Below are 16104 nucleotides of genomic sequence, written 5' to 3' on the forward strand. Positions count from 1 at the left end.
CGTCACTCCATTCCCCAACTCCCCCATCACTCCATCCCCCAACTCCCCCGTCACTCCATCCCCCAACTCCCCCGTCACTCCAACCCGTCACTCCACCCCCCAACTCCCCCGTCACTCCATCCCTCCAACTCCCCCGTCACTCCATCCCCCAACTCCCCCGTCACTCCATCCCCTCAACTCCCCCGTCACTCCATCCCCTCAACTCCCCCGTCACTCCATCCCCCAACTCCCCTGTCACTCCATCCCCCAACTCTCCTTAATTTATCTAGCCAGGACATGAACAGACTAGACAGCCAGACAACAGACTAGACAGCCAGACAGCAGACTAGACAGCCAGACAGCAGACTAGACAGCCAGACAGCAGACCAGACAGCCAGACAGGAGACCAGACAGGAGACCAGACAGCAGACCAGACAGCAGACCAGACAGCAGACCAGACAGCCAGACAGCAGACCAGATAGCCAGACAGCAGACCAGATAGCCAGACAGCAGACCAGACAGCAGACCAGACAGCAGACTAGACAGCTGGTTGATTGCCTGGCTAACTGGCTGACTCGCTGACTGTCTGTCTAGCTGTCACCTGGCTTAGTTATGGGGAGACAGATCTTCATCCCGTTATGGACCTGCATGTGTTAGAGCAGAGCTGGAAGTGCCATTTGAATGGTCACAGCCCCACTGCAGGGCAAACCAGACTAGACCAGGGTGAGGGAATGGCTGAGTAATACTGACAGGAAATAGAGGGAAATTAACACAAATGAGGCTGTGATGGAGCTTTGGGAGGGCAGGACGAGATTCCATTATCACTTTAATATTTCAGAGCATATGGAGAGTGCTGAAAACTGAGTTTGCATTCCCAGGAACTGAATACTGAATCCACATGGAATGGTGCTGAAGACTGAATCTACATGGAGTGGTGCTGAAGACTGAATCCACGTGGAGTGGTGCTGAAGACTGAATCTACATGGAGTGGTGCTGAAGACTGAATCCACATGGAGTGGTGCTGAAGACTGAATCTCAGTGGTGCTGAAGACTGAATCCACATGGAGTGGGGCTGAAGACTGAATCCACATGGACTGGGGCTGAAGACTGAATCCACATGGAGTGGTGCTGAAGACTGAATCCACATGGAGTGGGGCTGAAGACTGAATCCACATGGACTGGGGCTGAAGACTGAATCCACATGGAGTGGTGCTGAAGACTGAATCCACATGGAGTGGGGCTGAAGACTGAATCTACATGGAGTGGTGCTGAAGACTGAATCCACATGGAGTGGTGCTGAAGACTGAATCTGAGTGGTGCTGAAGAACTGAATCCACATGGAGTGGTGCTGAAGACTGAATCCACATGGAGTGGTGCTGAAGACTGAATCCACATGGAGTGGTGCTATTCAACCATATAGATGTCTTTCAGTTTGTTTTACTGGCTGCCCTTTGGTCTGTCTGGTATTTCCTGGAGGGTATTAGCCAGCTAAACTAACAGTGCAGTTATTAAGCCAACATGGCAGATTGAGATAGACACAGGAAGTGGGTAGGAACTTTGTTCCTTGTGAACTAGATCCAGGGATCCCAAATGCTCCTAAATATTTTGCTGTGCAACCTGGAATTGTTTAATTCGGGACCACCAGCGCTCCCCAAAAATCCCCCATATATGATATTTGTTTAGGCTTCGCTGTGTCTGTTTCCGAGGTGAGAAAAAAACTGAGTGCAGATTTGTGACTGTCACGGCCATTACCCCAGAGACAATGTAGTGTCCCAAAACGTTTAAAACGTGTGACCCCTATTACCAGTGCTACATTTTATTCCTTCACTATAAAAAAAAATATTAATTGGCTTACTCAGTATTATCCCAAAACATCTCAGATTTTCACAAAAATGCAGGTTTCTGATTTAACTTCAATATTTTACTACCTTACTTCATTTTTATGTGTTTAAAAATCATCAAATGTAAATAAAATGTGTTGTATTTACTAAATATTCGTAATATTTACTCTCAACTTAAGAATTTTACCATTTTGCAACGTCTTGCCATGTGGTTCGGTTTTGAGAGAATTGTGGGTAAAATAAAAAGTTTTTACTTTGATACTTTGACACTATTTTATATGCATGTTTGAAGAAAGACAATCATATTTCTAAATTCATGTTAAGCAGTTTGTTTTTGCTATGAGGTATAATGGATCCTGATGAACAGATACTAAAAACGTTTGACAAATTGATGTTCAAAACTGAAACGACCCTTTTCCACCTTAAACAAAATAATGTGCACAACCCATAATGCTTAGAGGCACATGCAGCATCGTACAATGCATGCAGTCTCACCTCCACTAAACAGGATGTCGATGGCACTTTAATTGAGGAGGATGGGCACGTGGCAATGGCTAGAGGCGAACAAGTGAAAAGGTATCAACAACATCAAACACATGGTTTCCATGTGTGGTTAGTTTGTTGCTTGTCCAATAAGAGCTTGACTTACTGTGGTTTTACAAAACCTAGCAATAGATGTCTACTTCCTGTAATCAAAATGTTACCCAGTGAGGTTACCATTAGTGTGTTTTAGAAATTTGTGCAACACACTTCCTGTGGTGGAAACAATTGAGCTTAGATGGAGGTATTTCCCTACAGTTAGATGGAGGTATTTCCCTACAGTTAGATGGAGGTATTTCCCTACAGTTAGATGGAGGTATTTCCCTACAGTTAGATGGAGGTATCAGTTAGATAGAGGTATCAGTTAGATGGAGGTGTCAGTTAGATGGAGGTGTTTCCTACAGTTAGATGGAGGTATCAGTTAGATGGAGGTGTTTCCTACAGTTAGATGGAGGTATTTCCCTACAGTTAAATGGAGGTGTTTCCCTACAGTTAGATGGAGGTATCAGTTAGATGGAGGTGTTTCCTACAGTTAGATGGAGGTATCAGTTAGATGGAGGTGTTTCCTGCAGTTAGATGGAGGTATCAGTTAGATGGAGGTGTTTCCTACAGTTAAATGGAGGTGTCAGTTAGATGGAGGTATCAGTTAGATAGAGGTGTTTTCTATAGTTAGATGGAGGTGTTTCCCTACAGTTAGATGGAGGTATTTCCCTACAGATAGATGGAGGTATCAGTTAGATAGAGGTATTTCCCTACCGTTAGATGGAGGTATTTCCCTACAGTTAGATGGAGGTATCAGTTAGATAGAGGTGTTTTCTACAGTTAGATGGAGGTATTTCCCTACAGTTAGATGGAGGTGTCAGTTAGATAGAGGTATCAGTTAGATGGAGGTGTCAGTTAGATGGAGGTATTTCCCTACAGTTAGATGGAGGTATTTCCCTACAGTTAGATGGAGGTATCAGTTAGATAGAGGTATCAGTTAGATGGAGGTGTCAGTTAGATCGAGGTATTTCCCTACAGTTAGATGGAGGTATCAGTTAGATGGAGGTATTTCCCTACAGTTAGATGGAGGTATTTCCCTACAGTTAGATGGAGGTATCAGTTAGATAGAGGTATCAGTTAGATGGAGGTGTCAGTTAAATGGAGGTGTTTTCTACAGTTAGATGGAGGTATTTCCCTACAGTTAGATGGAGGTGTCAGTTAGATGGAGGTATTTGCCTACAGTTAGATGGAGGTGTTTCCCTACAGTTAGATGGAGGTGTCAGTTAGATGGAGGTATTTCCCTACAGTTAGATGGAGGTGACAGTTAGATGGAGGTATCAGTTAGATGGAGGCATTTCCCTAGCGTTAGATGGAGGTATCAGTTAGATAGAGGTATCAGTTAGATGGAGGTGTCAGTTAGATGGAGGTATTTCCCTACAGTTAGATGGAGGTATCAGTTAGATGGAGGTATTTCCCTACAGTTAGATGGATGTATTTCCTTACAGTTAGATGGAGGTATTTCCCTACAGTTAGATGGAGGTATCAGTAAGATGGAGGTGTTTCCTACAGTTAGTTGGAGGTATTTCCCTACAGTTAGATGGAGGTATCAGTTAGATAGAGGTATCAGTTAGATGGAGGTGTCAGTTAAATGGAGGTGGTTTCTACAGTTAGATGGAGGTATTTCCCTACAGTTAGATGGAGGTGTCAGTTAGATGGAGGTATTTCCCTACAGTTAGATGGGGGTAATTCCCTACAGTTAGATGGAGGTATTTCCCTACAGTTAGATGGAGGTATCAGTTAGATGGAGGTATTTCCCTACAGGTCGATGGAGATATTTCCTTACAGTTCGATGTAGGTATCAGTTAGATGGAGGTATTTTCCTACAGTTCGATGGAGGTGTTTCCTACAGTTAGATGGAGGTATCAGTTAGATGGAGGTATCAGTTAGATGGAGGCATTTCCCTACCGTTAGATGGCGGTATCAGTTAGATAGAGGTATCAGTTAGATGGAGGTGTCAGTTAGATGGAGGTATTTCCCTACAGTTAGATGGAGGTATAAGTTAGATGGAGGTATTTCCCTACAGTTAGATGGAGGTATTTCCTTACAGTTAGATGGAGGTATTTCCTTACAGTTAGATGGAGGTATTTCCCTACAGTTAGATGGAGGTTATCAGTAAGATGGAGGTGTTTCCTACAGTTAGTTGGAGGTATTTCCCTACAGTTAGATGGAGGTGTCAGTTAAATGGAGGTGTTTTCTACAGTTAGATGGAGGTATTTCCCTACAGTTAGATGGAGGTGTCAGTTAGATGGAGGTATTTCCCTACAGTTAGATGGGGGTATTTCCCTACAGTTAGATGGAGGTATTTCCCTACAGTTAGATGGAGGTATTTCCCTACAGTTAGATGGAGGTATCAGTTAGATGGAGGTATTTCCCTACAGTTAGATGGAGGTATCAGTTAGATGGAGGTATCAGTTAGATGGAGGTGTTTCCTACAGTTAGATGGAGGTGTTTCCTACAGTTAGATGGAGGTATCAGTTAGATTTAGGTGTTTCCTACAGTTAGATGGAGGTATCTGTTGGATGGAGGTATCAGTTAGATGGAGGTATCAGTTAGATGGAGGTATTTCCCTACAGTTAGATGGAGGTGTTTCCTACAGTTAGACGGAGGTATCAGTTAGATGGAGGTATCAGTTAGATGGAGGTATCAGTTAGATGGAGGTATTTCCCTACAGTAAGATGGAGGTGTTTCCTACAGTTAGATGGAGGTATCAGTTAGATGGAGGTATCAGTTAGATGGAGGTATCAGTTAGATGGAGGTGTTTCCCTACAGTGATATTAATGCAGTATTTGTCATTATAATGAATACACCCTCCTTCCACCCAGGGTATGTTTTCGGGACATTTCTCAGGAACTGTTCCCTCAAACAATCAGAGCTCAGCTCTTACCTCCCTCCCCCTCCTTTCTTCTTCCCCCAGTTTGATGTGTTTTCGCATGAGGCTGTGGCGTTGACTTCTCTTACTGGAGGTATCTCTGGTCGCAGCCTCAACCCTAGCCCTAGCCTCAGCCCTCACACCCAGAGGAAATGTGCCTAATGTAAGTGCGACCGGGTACTTGGAGCTCCAGAAACTTGGAGGTCTGGGTACTTCCTATCACCCCAATAATAAAATTACCTTGTCTGAAATATGCTTTAGTATACAAATTCCTCATGTTGTATGTAGCTGATCTGTCCGTTCGATGTTAAGACGTGTCCTAGTGCTGCTAAGCCAGGCAGTCATCAATGTGTTGACATCGGTCTGTGGGTTGGTTAGGGTCATGCTGGGAGGAACGGGATACCCACTACTTTATAGGGATAAAATAACATGTATATTTTGGTGCGAGTTGTTTCTTTAAATGTACGCCAGGCTTTGGAGCAATAAAATGGTTCCTTTATTTCCTTATCCAAACATTTCACTGTGGTAAGAATGCAGGCCTTCCTTGCAATCGGGTAAACTGCCATCATGCCGGACATAGGACCAATAAAAGTGATGAATGTCTATTGGTTTAATTTGCCTGTATGATTATGATGATTACACACTTCTTGATCTGGTTTAATGTTTTGTTTTCCTTTCCTTTCCAGAGAAGTTGTTGGTCCTCACCGTTGCCACACAGGAGACTGATGGTTATCGCCGCTTCATGCAGTCAGCCGACTATTTCAACTACACTGTCAAGGTAAGGACCATGCACCGTCTCACTCTCGTTTAGTTCTACCATGCACAGTCTCTCTCTCGTTTAGTTCTACCATGCACCGTCTCTCTCTCTCGTTTAGTTCTACCGTGCACCGTCTCTCTCATTTAGTTCTACCATGCACAGTCTCTCTCTCATTTAGTTCTACCGTGCACCATCTCTCATTTAGTTCTACCGTGAACCGTCTCTCTCTCTCGTTTAGTTCTACCATGAACCGTCTCTCTCTCTCGTTTAGTTCTACCATGCACCGTCTCTCTCTCATTTAGTTCTACCATGCACCATCTCTCTCTCTCTCGTTTAGTTCTACCATGCACCGTCTCTCTCTCATTTAGTTCTACCATGTACCATCTCTCTCATTTAGTTCTACCACGCACCGTCTCTCTCATTTAGTTCTACCATGCACCGTCTCTCTCTCGTTTAGTTCTACCATGCACCGTCTCTCTCGTTTAGTTCTACCATGCACCGTCTCTCTCGTTTAGTTCTACCATGTACCGCCTCTCTCGTTTAGTTCTACCATGCACCGTCTCTCTCTCATTTAGTTCTACCATGCATTGTCTCTCTCGTTTAGTTCTACCATGCACCGTCTCTCTCTCGTTTAGTTCTACCATGCACCGTCTCTCTCTCGTTTAGTTCTACCATGCACCGTCTCTCTCTCATTTAGTTCTACCATGTACCATCTCTCTCATTTAGTTCTACCACGCACCGTCTCTCTCATTTAGTTCTACCATGCACCGTCTCTCTCTCGTTTAGTTCTACCATGCACCGTCTCTCTCGTTTAGTTCTACCATGCACCGTCTCTCTCGTTTAGTTCTACCATGCACCGTCTCTCTCGTTTAGTTCTACCATGCACCGTCTCTCTCGTTTAGTTCTACCATGCACCGTCTCTCTCATTTAGTTCTACCATGCTTTGTCTCTCTCATTTGGTTCTACCATGCACCGTCTCTCTCTCATTTAGTTCTACCATGCATTGTCTCTCTCGTTTAGTTCTACCATGCACCGTCTCTCTCTCGTTTAGTTCTACCATGCACCGTCTCTCTCTCATTTAGTTCTACCATGCACCATCTCTCTCATTTAGTTCTACCATGCACCGTCTCTCTCTCGTTTAGTTCTACCATGCACCGTCTCTCTCTCATTTAGTTCTACCATGCACCGTCTCTCTCTCGTTTAGTTCTACCATGCACCGTCTCTCTCTCATTTAGTTCTACCATGCACCATCTCTCTCGTTTAGTTCTACCATGCACCGTCTCTCTCTCATTTAGTTCTACCATGCACCATCTCTCTCGTTTAGTTCTACCATGCACCGTCTCTCTCTCATTTAGTTCTACCATGCACCGTCTCTCTCGTTTAGTTCTACTGTGCACCGTCTCTCTTGTTTAGTTCCACCACATTGATTAGGCATTGTGCCTTTCTTTAGATATGCAAAACAGGATATTACCTACATGACATATTTATTCTTGTAATTATTTTACTCCTGCTCAATCTCAACCTCAAATAATTAACTGATTGAACTATGAAATAAGAAGTAATAAACTTTCAGGGGAACCAGCCATGGACTTGAGGCTATGGGAAACTTGTTAGCTGTCATCAGAGGATTCCTGGGGCAAAGCCCTTGTCGAACTTTACTAAATCTGACTTTGCATAACATAAATGTTAGTCAAACTCAGTTCTCTGTCAGGGCTCAGTTCTCCGTCAGGGTTCAGTTCTCCGTCAGGGCTCAGTCCTCAGTCAGGGCTCAGTCCTCAGTCAGGCCTCAGTCAGGGCTCAGTCCTCAGTCAGTGCTCAGTCCTCAGTCAGGGCTCAGTCAGTCTTTAGTCGGCCCTCAGTCTTCAGTCAGGTATCAGTCCTCAAACCTCAGCCAGGCCTCAGTCCTCAGTCCTCAGCCAGGCCTCAGTCCTCAGCCAGGCCTCAGTCCTCAGTCCTCAGCCAGGCCTCAGTCCTCAGTCAGGGCTCAGTCAGTCCTTAGTCAGCCCTCAGTCTTCAGTCAGGTACCAGTCTTCAGTCAGGTATCAGTCCTCAATCCTCAGCTAGGCCTCAGTCCTCAGGCCTCAGTCCCCATCCTCAGCCAGGGCTCAGTCCTCAGCCAGTGCTAAGAGCATTGGTCCCTAACCCCTGATCTCTAACCCCTGACCCTGACATGTCCCCTGTCTCTCTGCCACAGGTCCTGGGCATGGGAGAGGAGTGGAGAGGTGGGGATGTGGGGCGCTCCATTGGAGGAGGACAGAAGGTGAGACTACTGAAGGAAGCCATGGAAGGACTGAGTGACCAAGAAGACCTGGTGGTGCTGTCTGTTGACAGGTAGGAGAATCGGCGACCGTAGGATGACCTGGACTGTACATCACACTTCCGAGGGGCAGAGAGAATTCACTTATGTAATAGTTACCAATGTATTACTTTAAGATTGAAATGCTTCAAATGTAGGTCCTCAGTTGGCTCCAAAAAATTGTCTAAGACTCCAATCAATCAAGTCATAGACTGTTCTCTCTGCTGCCGCACGGCAAGTGGCACCGGAGCACCAAGTCTAGGACCAAAAAGCTCCTTACCAGCTTCTACCCCCAAGTCATAAAACTGCTGAACAATTAATCAAATGTCTACCCAGACACTATTTATATTAACACCCCCCTTTGTTTTTACAATGCTGCTACTCGCTGTTTATTATCTATGTATAATCACTTTACCTCTACCTACATGTACAAATGGCCTAACCTGTATCCCTGCACATTGACTCGGTTACCTGTACCCCCTGTATTTCATTGTATTTATTTAGTAAATATTCTCACCTCTTAAGGATCAGACCCTTTTTTTCAGTTTTCATCTAAAATGACATACCCAAATCTTCCTGCCTGTAGCTCAGGATCTGAAGCAAGGATATGCATATTCTTGATACCATTTGAAAGGAAACACTTTGAAGTGTGTGGGAATGTGATATTAGTGTAGGAGAATATAACACATTAGATCTGGTCAAATATAATACGAAGAAAAAAATATGCGTATTTGAATTTTTTTCATCTTTGAAATGCAAGAGAAATGCCAATATAGATTTTGTAACTAGGAATTGTACCTAGGAATCTAGGTACAATTTCGATTTCGGCCACTAGATGGCAGCAGGGTATGTGCAAGGTTTTAGACTGATCCAATGAACCATTCTATATATTTTCAAAATGTTGTGTCAAGTCTGACCAAATGTGCCTAATTGGTTTATTAATACGTTTTTAAGTTCATAACTGTGCACTCTCCTCAAAAACAATAGCATGGTGTTCTTTCACTGTAACAGCTACTGTAAATTGGATAGTGAAGTTCGATAAACAAGAATTTAAGCTTTCTGCTCATATCAGATATGTCTATGTCCTGGGAAATGTTCACCAATCCCGTAGAGGTTCACTGTATTTCTTGAACTGCATTGTTGTTTCACGGAACATGTGACAAATAAAATTTGATTTGAAATGTCTAAATCACGAGTTAACTAAAGCAGTCAATTGGACCATGTTCATCTTACTCCTCATCATATGTTATATGCATGTATGCAATATGCATTGGTGCTTTGTGTTAGAATATTCAGTGCCTTGGATTCCTAGAAGAAGAGAATCTGCCCACTAAGGCTGTGGGGTCATTGAAAGGTTACGGTTTCTAGTTTCTCCATATTGGACCCAGATGTCCCTTAAACAAATCGTAACCCCTCCTGCTGTGAGCCAACAGTGTGAATATTTACTGTCTGGCTCCTGTATCGATGACTGGTAGGGGTAGTGTTATGGATGACTGGTAGGGGTAGTGTTATGGATGATGGTAGGGGTAGTGTTATCGATGACTGGTAGGGGTAGTGTTATGGATGATGGTAGGGGTAGTGTTATGGATGATGGTAGGGGTGGTAGGAGTAGTGTTATGGATGACTGGTAGGGGTAGTGTTATGGATGATGGTAGGGGTAGTGTTATGGATGATGGTAGGGGTAGTGTTATGGATGACTGGTAGGGGTGGTAGGGGTAGTGTTATGGATGACTGGTAGGGGTGATAGGGGTAGTGTTATGGATGACTGGTAGGGGTAGTGTTATGGATGACTGGTAGGGGTAGTGTTATGGATGACTGGTAGGGGTGGTAGGGGTAGTGTTATGGATGACTGGTAGGGGAGGTGTTATGGATGACTGGTAGGGGTGATAGGGGTAGTGTTATGGATGACTGGTAGGGGTAGTGTTATGGATGACTGGTAGGGGTAGTGTTATGGATGACTGGTAGGGGTAGTGTTATGGATGACTGGTAGGGGAGGTGTTATGGATGACTGGTAGGGGTGATAGGGGTAGTGTTATGGATGACTGGTAGGGGTAGTGTTATGGATGATGGTAGGGGTAGTGTTATGGATGACTGGTAGGGGTGGTAGGGGTAGTGTTATGGATGACTGGTAGGGGTAGTGTTATGGATGATGGTAGGGGTAGTGTTATGGATGACTGGTAGGGGTGATAGGGGTAGTGTTATGGATGACTGGTAGGGGTAGTGTTATGGATGATGGTAGGGGTAATGTTATGGATGACTGGTAGGGGTGATAGGGGTAGTGTTATGGATGACTGGTAGGGGTAGTGTTATGGATGATGGTAGGGGTAGTGTTATGGATGATGGTAGGGATAGTGTTATGGATGACTGGTAGGGGTGGTAGGGGTAGTGTTATGGATGACTGGTAGGGGTGGTAGGGGTAGTGTTATGGGTGACTGGTAGGGGTAGTGTTATGGATGACTGGTAGGGGTGGTAGGGGTAGTGTTATGGATGACTGGTAGGGGAGGTGTTATGGATGACTGGTAGGGGTGATAGGGGTAGTGTTATGGGTGACTGGTAGGGGTAGTGTTATGGATGACTGGTAGGGGTGGTAGGGGTAGTGTTATGGATGACTGGTAGGGGAGGTAGGGGTAGTGTTATGGGTGACTGGTAGGGGTGGTAGGGGTAGTGTTATGGATGACTGGTAGGGGAGGTGTTATGGATGACTGGTAGGGGTGATAGGGGTAGTGTTATGGATGACTGGTAGGGGTAGTGTTATGGATGATGGTAGGGCGAGTGTTATGGATGATGGTAGGGGTAGTGTTATGGATGACTGGTAGGGGTGGTAGGGGTAGTGTTATGGATGACTGGTAGGTGTGGTGTTATGGATGACTGGTAGGGGTAGTGTTATGGATGACTGGTAGGGGTGGTAGGGGTAGTGTTATGGATGACTGGTAGGGGTGGTGTCAGGGTTACTGGCTGGCTCCTGTAGTGTTGTTCTTGCCTGAGATCTCATTAAATGGGCACAAAGCTTCTCTGTAAGGTCTCTAGGATGGATAATTAACCCCTGCAAGGTGCTGATGCCTTGCCACTTACAACAGCATACATGGGAGAGTTCTGATTGTGGTTTGTATTGGACTGTATGTGCTGCAGAAAGCCATCTAAGAGTACAGATCCGATAGCCACGTTCATATTTTGGGAGGGTCAATTTAGTTAATTAAACATAACAGTCTCATTTAAGGCACTTGGAAGGAAATGACAGGAAGTCCATTTATAACCATATTATGAGAAACACCTCCTTTCACCCGTGCAGACCTGTTGAAATCTAACTGAGTGTTCATTCACATCATTACAGCAGCTAATAAGGCGAGGGAGAGGGAGAGAGAGATTTCTGTTTCCACGGTATTAAAACACCCTCCCTTCTTTCATGAAAGGTCCTAACTCTAGAAATCTCTGAAGCTACAGTTGGAGAACCAGCGAATTACTGATGCAGGTAACTGTGATACGGGTTCACAGAGTTGACTTTAGTCTCTCAGAATAGTTACAGCCCCACCTCAGAGTAAGTGTGTCTCATTGCATTCCAGAAAGGGTGATGCTGCTGACTAGTTCCTAAGGAAAATCACAAATACACGAGTTGATGTATATATCTGGTGGGTCAACTGGAAGGTTAGTTCCTGATTTTTGTTGTAAAGTCAAACATTTGTGATGCTACGTTATGTTTTGTCATCTTTGAATAAACCGTCACCACCTACAGTTCACATGTTATAACACAGATATCTACAGTAACACAGATATCTACAGTAACACAGATACCTACAATTCACATGTTATAACACAGATACCTACAGTAACACAGATATCGACAGACCACATGTTATAACACAGATATCTACAGTAACACAGATATCTACAGACCACATGTTATAACACAGATATCTACAGTAACACAGATGTCTACAGACCACATGTTATAACACAGATATCTACAGTAACACAGATATCTACAGACCACATGTTATAACACAGATATCTACAGTAACACAGATATCTACAGACCACATGTTATAACACAGATATCTACAGTTCACATGTTATAACACAGATATCTACAGTAACACAGATGTCTACAGTAACACAGATGTCTACAGACCACATGTTATAACACAGATATCTACAGTAACACAGATACCTACAGACCACATGTTATAACACAGATATCTACAGTAAAACAGATACCTACAGACCACATGTTATAACACATATCTCTACAGTAACACAGATACCTACAGACCACATGTTATAACACAGATATCTACAGTAACACAGATATTTACAGACCACATGTTATAACACAGATATCTACAGTTCACATGTTATAACACAGATATCTACAGTAACACAGATATCTACAGACCACATGTTATAACACAGATATCTACAGTAACACAGATATCTACAGACCACATGTTATAACACAGATATCTACAGTAACACAGATATCTACAGACCACATGTTATAACACAGATATCTACAGTAACACAGATATCTACAGACCACATGTTATAACACAGATATCTACAGTAACACAGATATCTACAGACCACATGTTATAACACATATATCTACAGTAACACTTGTATGTACAGTTCACATGTTATAACACAGAAACCTACAGACCACATGTTATAACACAATGAAATAAGACATATCCATCCTACTATGTAAGTTAACACACTGTCAAGGCCCAGTGTGTTCTCAGTGCGTGTCACAAATGACACCCTTTCCCCATTCTGGTATATGGGCCTCATCCTGAGTGTTTTCCCATGTTCCATCACTCCATGGCCTTTACCATCTCTAGTATACCACCGTGACGTGTGGGGTCATGGATCTCTGTCCTTTAACATCTCTAGTATACCGCTGTGATGTGTTGGGGTCATGGGTCTCTGTCCTTTACCATCTCTAGTATACCACTGTGATGTGTTGGGGTCATGGATCTCTGTCCTTTAACATCTCTAGTATACCACTGTGATGTGTTGGGGTCATGGATCTCTGTCCTTTAACATCTCTAGTATACCACTGTGATGTGTTGGGGTCATGGATCTCTGTCCTTTAACATCTCTAGTATACCACTGTGATGTGTTGGGGTCATGGATCTCTGTCCTTTACCATCTCTAGTAGACCACTGTGATGTGTTGGGGTCATGGATCTCTGTCCTTTAACATCTCTAGTATACCACTGTGATGTGTTGGGGTCATGGATCTCTGTCCTTTAACATCTCTAGTATACCACTGTGATGTGTTGGGGTCATGGATCTCTGTCCTTTAACATCTCTAGTATACCACTGTGATGTGTTGGGGTCATGGATCTCTGTCCTTTACCATCTCTAGTATACCACCGTGATGTGTTGGGGTCATGGATCTCTGTCCTTTACCATCTCTAGTAGACCACCGTGATGTGTGGGGTCATGGATCTCTGTCCTTTAACATCTCTAGTATACCACTGTGATGTGTTGGGGTCATGGATCTCTGTCCTTTAACATCTCTAGTATACCACTGTGATGTGTTGGGGTCATGGATCTCTGTCCTTTAACATCTCTAGTATACCACTGTGATGTGTTGGGGTCATGGATCTCTGTCCTTTAACATCTCTAGTATACCACTGTGATGTGTTGGGGTCATGGATCTCTGTCCTTTAACATCTCTAGTATACCACTGTGATGTGTTGGGGTCATGGATCTCTGTCCTTTAACATCTCTAGTATACCACTGTGATGTGTTGGGGTCATGGATCTCTGTCCTTTAACATCTCTAGTATACCACTGTGACGTGTTGGGGTCATGGATCTCTGTCCTTTAACATCTCTAGTATACCACTGTGATGTGTTGGGGTCATGGATCTCTGTCCTTTAACATCTCTAGTATACCACTGTGATGTGTTGGGGTCATGGATCTCTGTCCTTTAACATCTCTAGTATACCACTGTGATGTGTTGGGGTCATGGATCTCTGTCCTTTAACATCTCTAGTATACCACTGTGATGTGTTGGGGTCATGGATCTCTGTCCTTTAACATCTCTAGTATACCACTGTGACGTGTGGGGTCATGGATCTCTGTCCTTTACCATCTCTCTCTCTCTCTGTGTGTGTGTGTGTGTGTGTGTGTGTGTGTGTGTGTGTGTGCGTGCGTGCGTGCGTGTGTGTGTGCGTGCGTGTGCATTCTTCTCATTCTAAATTCTTTCCTAAATGCCTTTTTTAAAGAGCAACAGCAGCACATTCCCTAGAAATTAGCCTATTTGACATCGATATGAGTCAGAAACATCATTTGAGTATACACATGGACTATAAATAGGATCAGTCTAGTCTAGTCTAGTCTAAATCGGAGTTTAGAACATCCGTGCATCACAACGGGTAAATAAATGGCGGGTTTTGATTCGACAATGTCCATTTGCCCACCCACATGGGGTGAACAGCTGGGGTGTTGCTCTCAATCCATTAGTATAAACAGAGAGATGGACCTGTTTACATAAGACGACACAACGCACATTTTGTTTTAACTTGATAAATGCTGCGCCAAACTCCTTAGTTGGATGTACAATTGAGCAACTGAAACATCTTTGGCAAATATGTAAACAATTTTTAAAGATTTATTGAGTTATCTTGTCATTTATTCTGGGGATTTTCCCTGGGGGACAATCATTAACCAACCTCGTAGTCGGTCAGGAAACACACCTCCCGAGACTAAAATATCATTTTTGCAATGAGCAATAATAAAAAAACACATGTGCCAATCTGCACATTCATTGGCTATTTAAATGCATGAATGTGAGCCGACACCCTGCTTCAGCGTGAAGAATGTCTCATGTCTCACTTGTTCTCAACTGGCCTACTTGGTTAAATAAAGGGGAAGTATAAAAATAAATGGCTTCTTTTAGATGTATATCTACCGTAGAGACAGTTACGACCCAGTTGCTAGGAGTGATAATCAGATGTTGAATAGATAAGAGGAGTTCGAGGAGGAAATGGGGGAAGCTGCCCATAGTAGTAGTATAACTTCGGATCTAAATATGCTGTTATTTAACCTCTACCCTCGCTCTCTCTTCTCTCTCCTCTCTCTACCCCTCTCTCTCTTCTCTCTCCTCTCTCTACCCCTCTCTCTCTTCTCTCCTCTCTTTACCCCTCTCTCTACCCTCTCTCTCTATCCCCTCTCTCTTCTCTCTCTGCCCTCTCTCTCCTTCTCTTTCTCACTCTACCCCCCTTCTTCTCTCTCTCCAGTTATGATCTTATCTTCGCAGGGGGACCAGAGGAGATACTCAGGAAGTTCCAGGAAGCCAATCACAAGGTCCTGTTTGCTGCCGAGGGTTTGGTCTGGCCTGATAAACGCCTACAGGACAAATACCCGTCCGTCCGTAGCGGCAAGCGCTTCCTCAACTCAGGAGGTGGGTCCAGAACACCGTCATCACAGAGTTTCTAAACACAGAGGCCCAACATTGCGATACTTTCGGGACAGCTTCGTGAAACAAACTCGACAGACCAGACCGGGGTTTGGGGTTTGGCAAGTCAACGGGAGAAGTGAAAAATGTAGAGTTTAGAGTTTAGAATTCCCTCTACCCCTCCAGAGTTTAGAATTCCCTCTACCCCTCCAGAGTTTAGAATTCCCTCTACCCCTCCAGAGTTTAGAATTCCCTCTACCCCTCCAGAGTTTAGAATTCCCTCTACCCCTCCAGAGTTTAGAATTCCCTCTACCTCTCCAGAGTTTAGAATTCCCTCTACCCCTCCAGAGTTTAGAATTCCCTCTATCCCTCCAGAG

The 16104-nt window shown here is 44.0% G+C and overlaps 1 protein-coding gene across 3 annotated transcripts in view; it reads left to right on the forward strand.

Moving 5' to 3' along the window:
* Window positions 1-16104, forward strand: part of plod2 (procollagen-lysine, 2-oxoglutarate 5-dioxygenase 2) — a 111636-nt gene that overhangs the window by 28358 nt on the left and 67174 nt on the right. For all 3 annotated transcript variants that reach the window (XM_036934660.1, XM_036934659.1, XM_036934661.1), the window contains exons 2-4: window positions 5958-6049; window positions 8223-8359; window positions 15570-15733. In XM_036934660.1, the coding sequence (XP_036790555.1) occupies window positions 5958-6049; window positions 8223-8359; window positions 15570-15733 (393 nt within the window). The remainder of the gene's footprint in view (window positions 1-5957; window positions 6050-8222; window positions 8360-15569; window positions 15734-16104) is intronic.

The sequence above is a fragment of the Oncorhynchus mykiss genome, chromosome 11 (genome assembly GCF_013265735.2).
Source record: "Oncorhynchus mykiss isolate Arlee chromosome 11, USDA_OmykA_1.1, whole genome shotgun sequence".
Taxonomy (NCBI): Eukaryota; Metazoa; Chordata; class Actinopteri; order Salmoniformes; family Salmonidae; genus Oncorhynchus; species Oncorhynchus mykiss.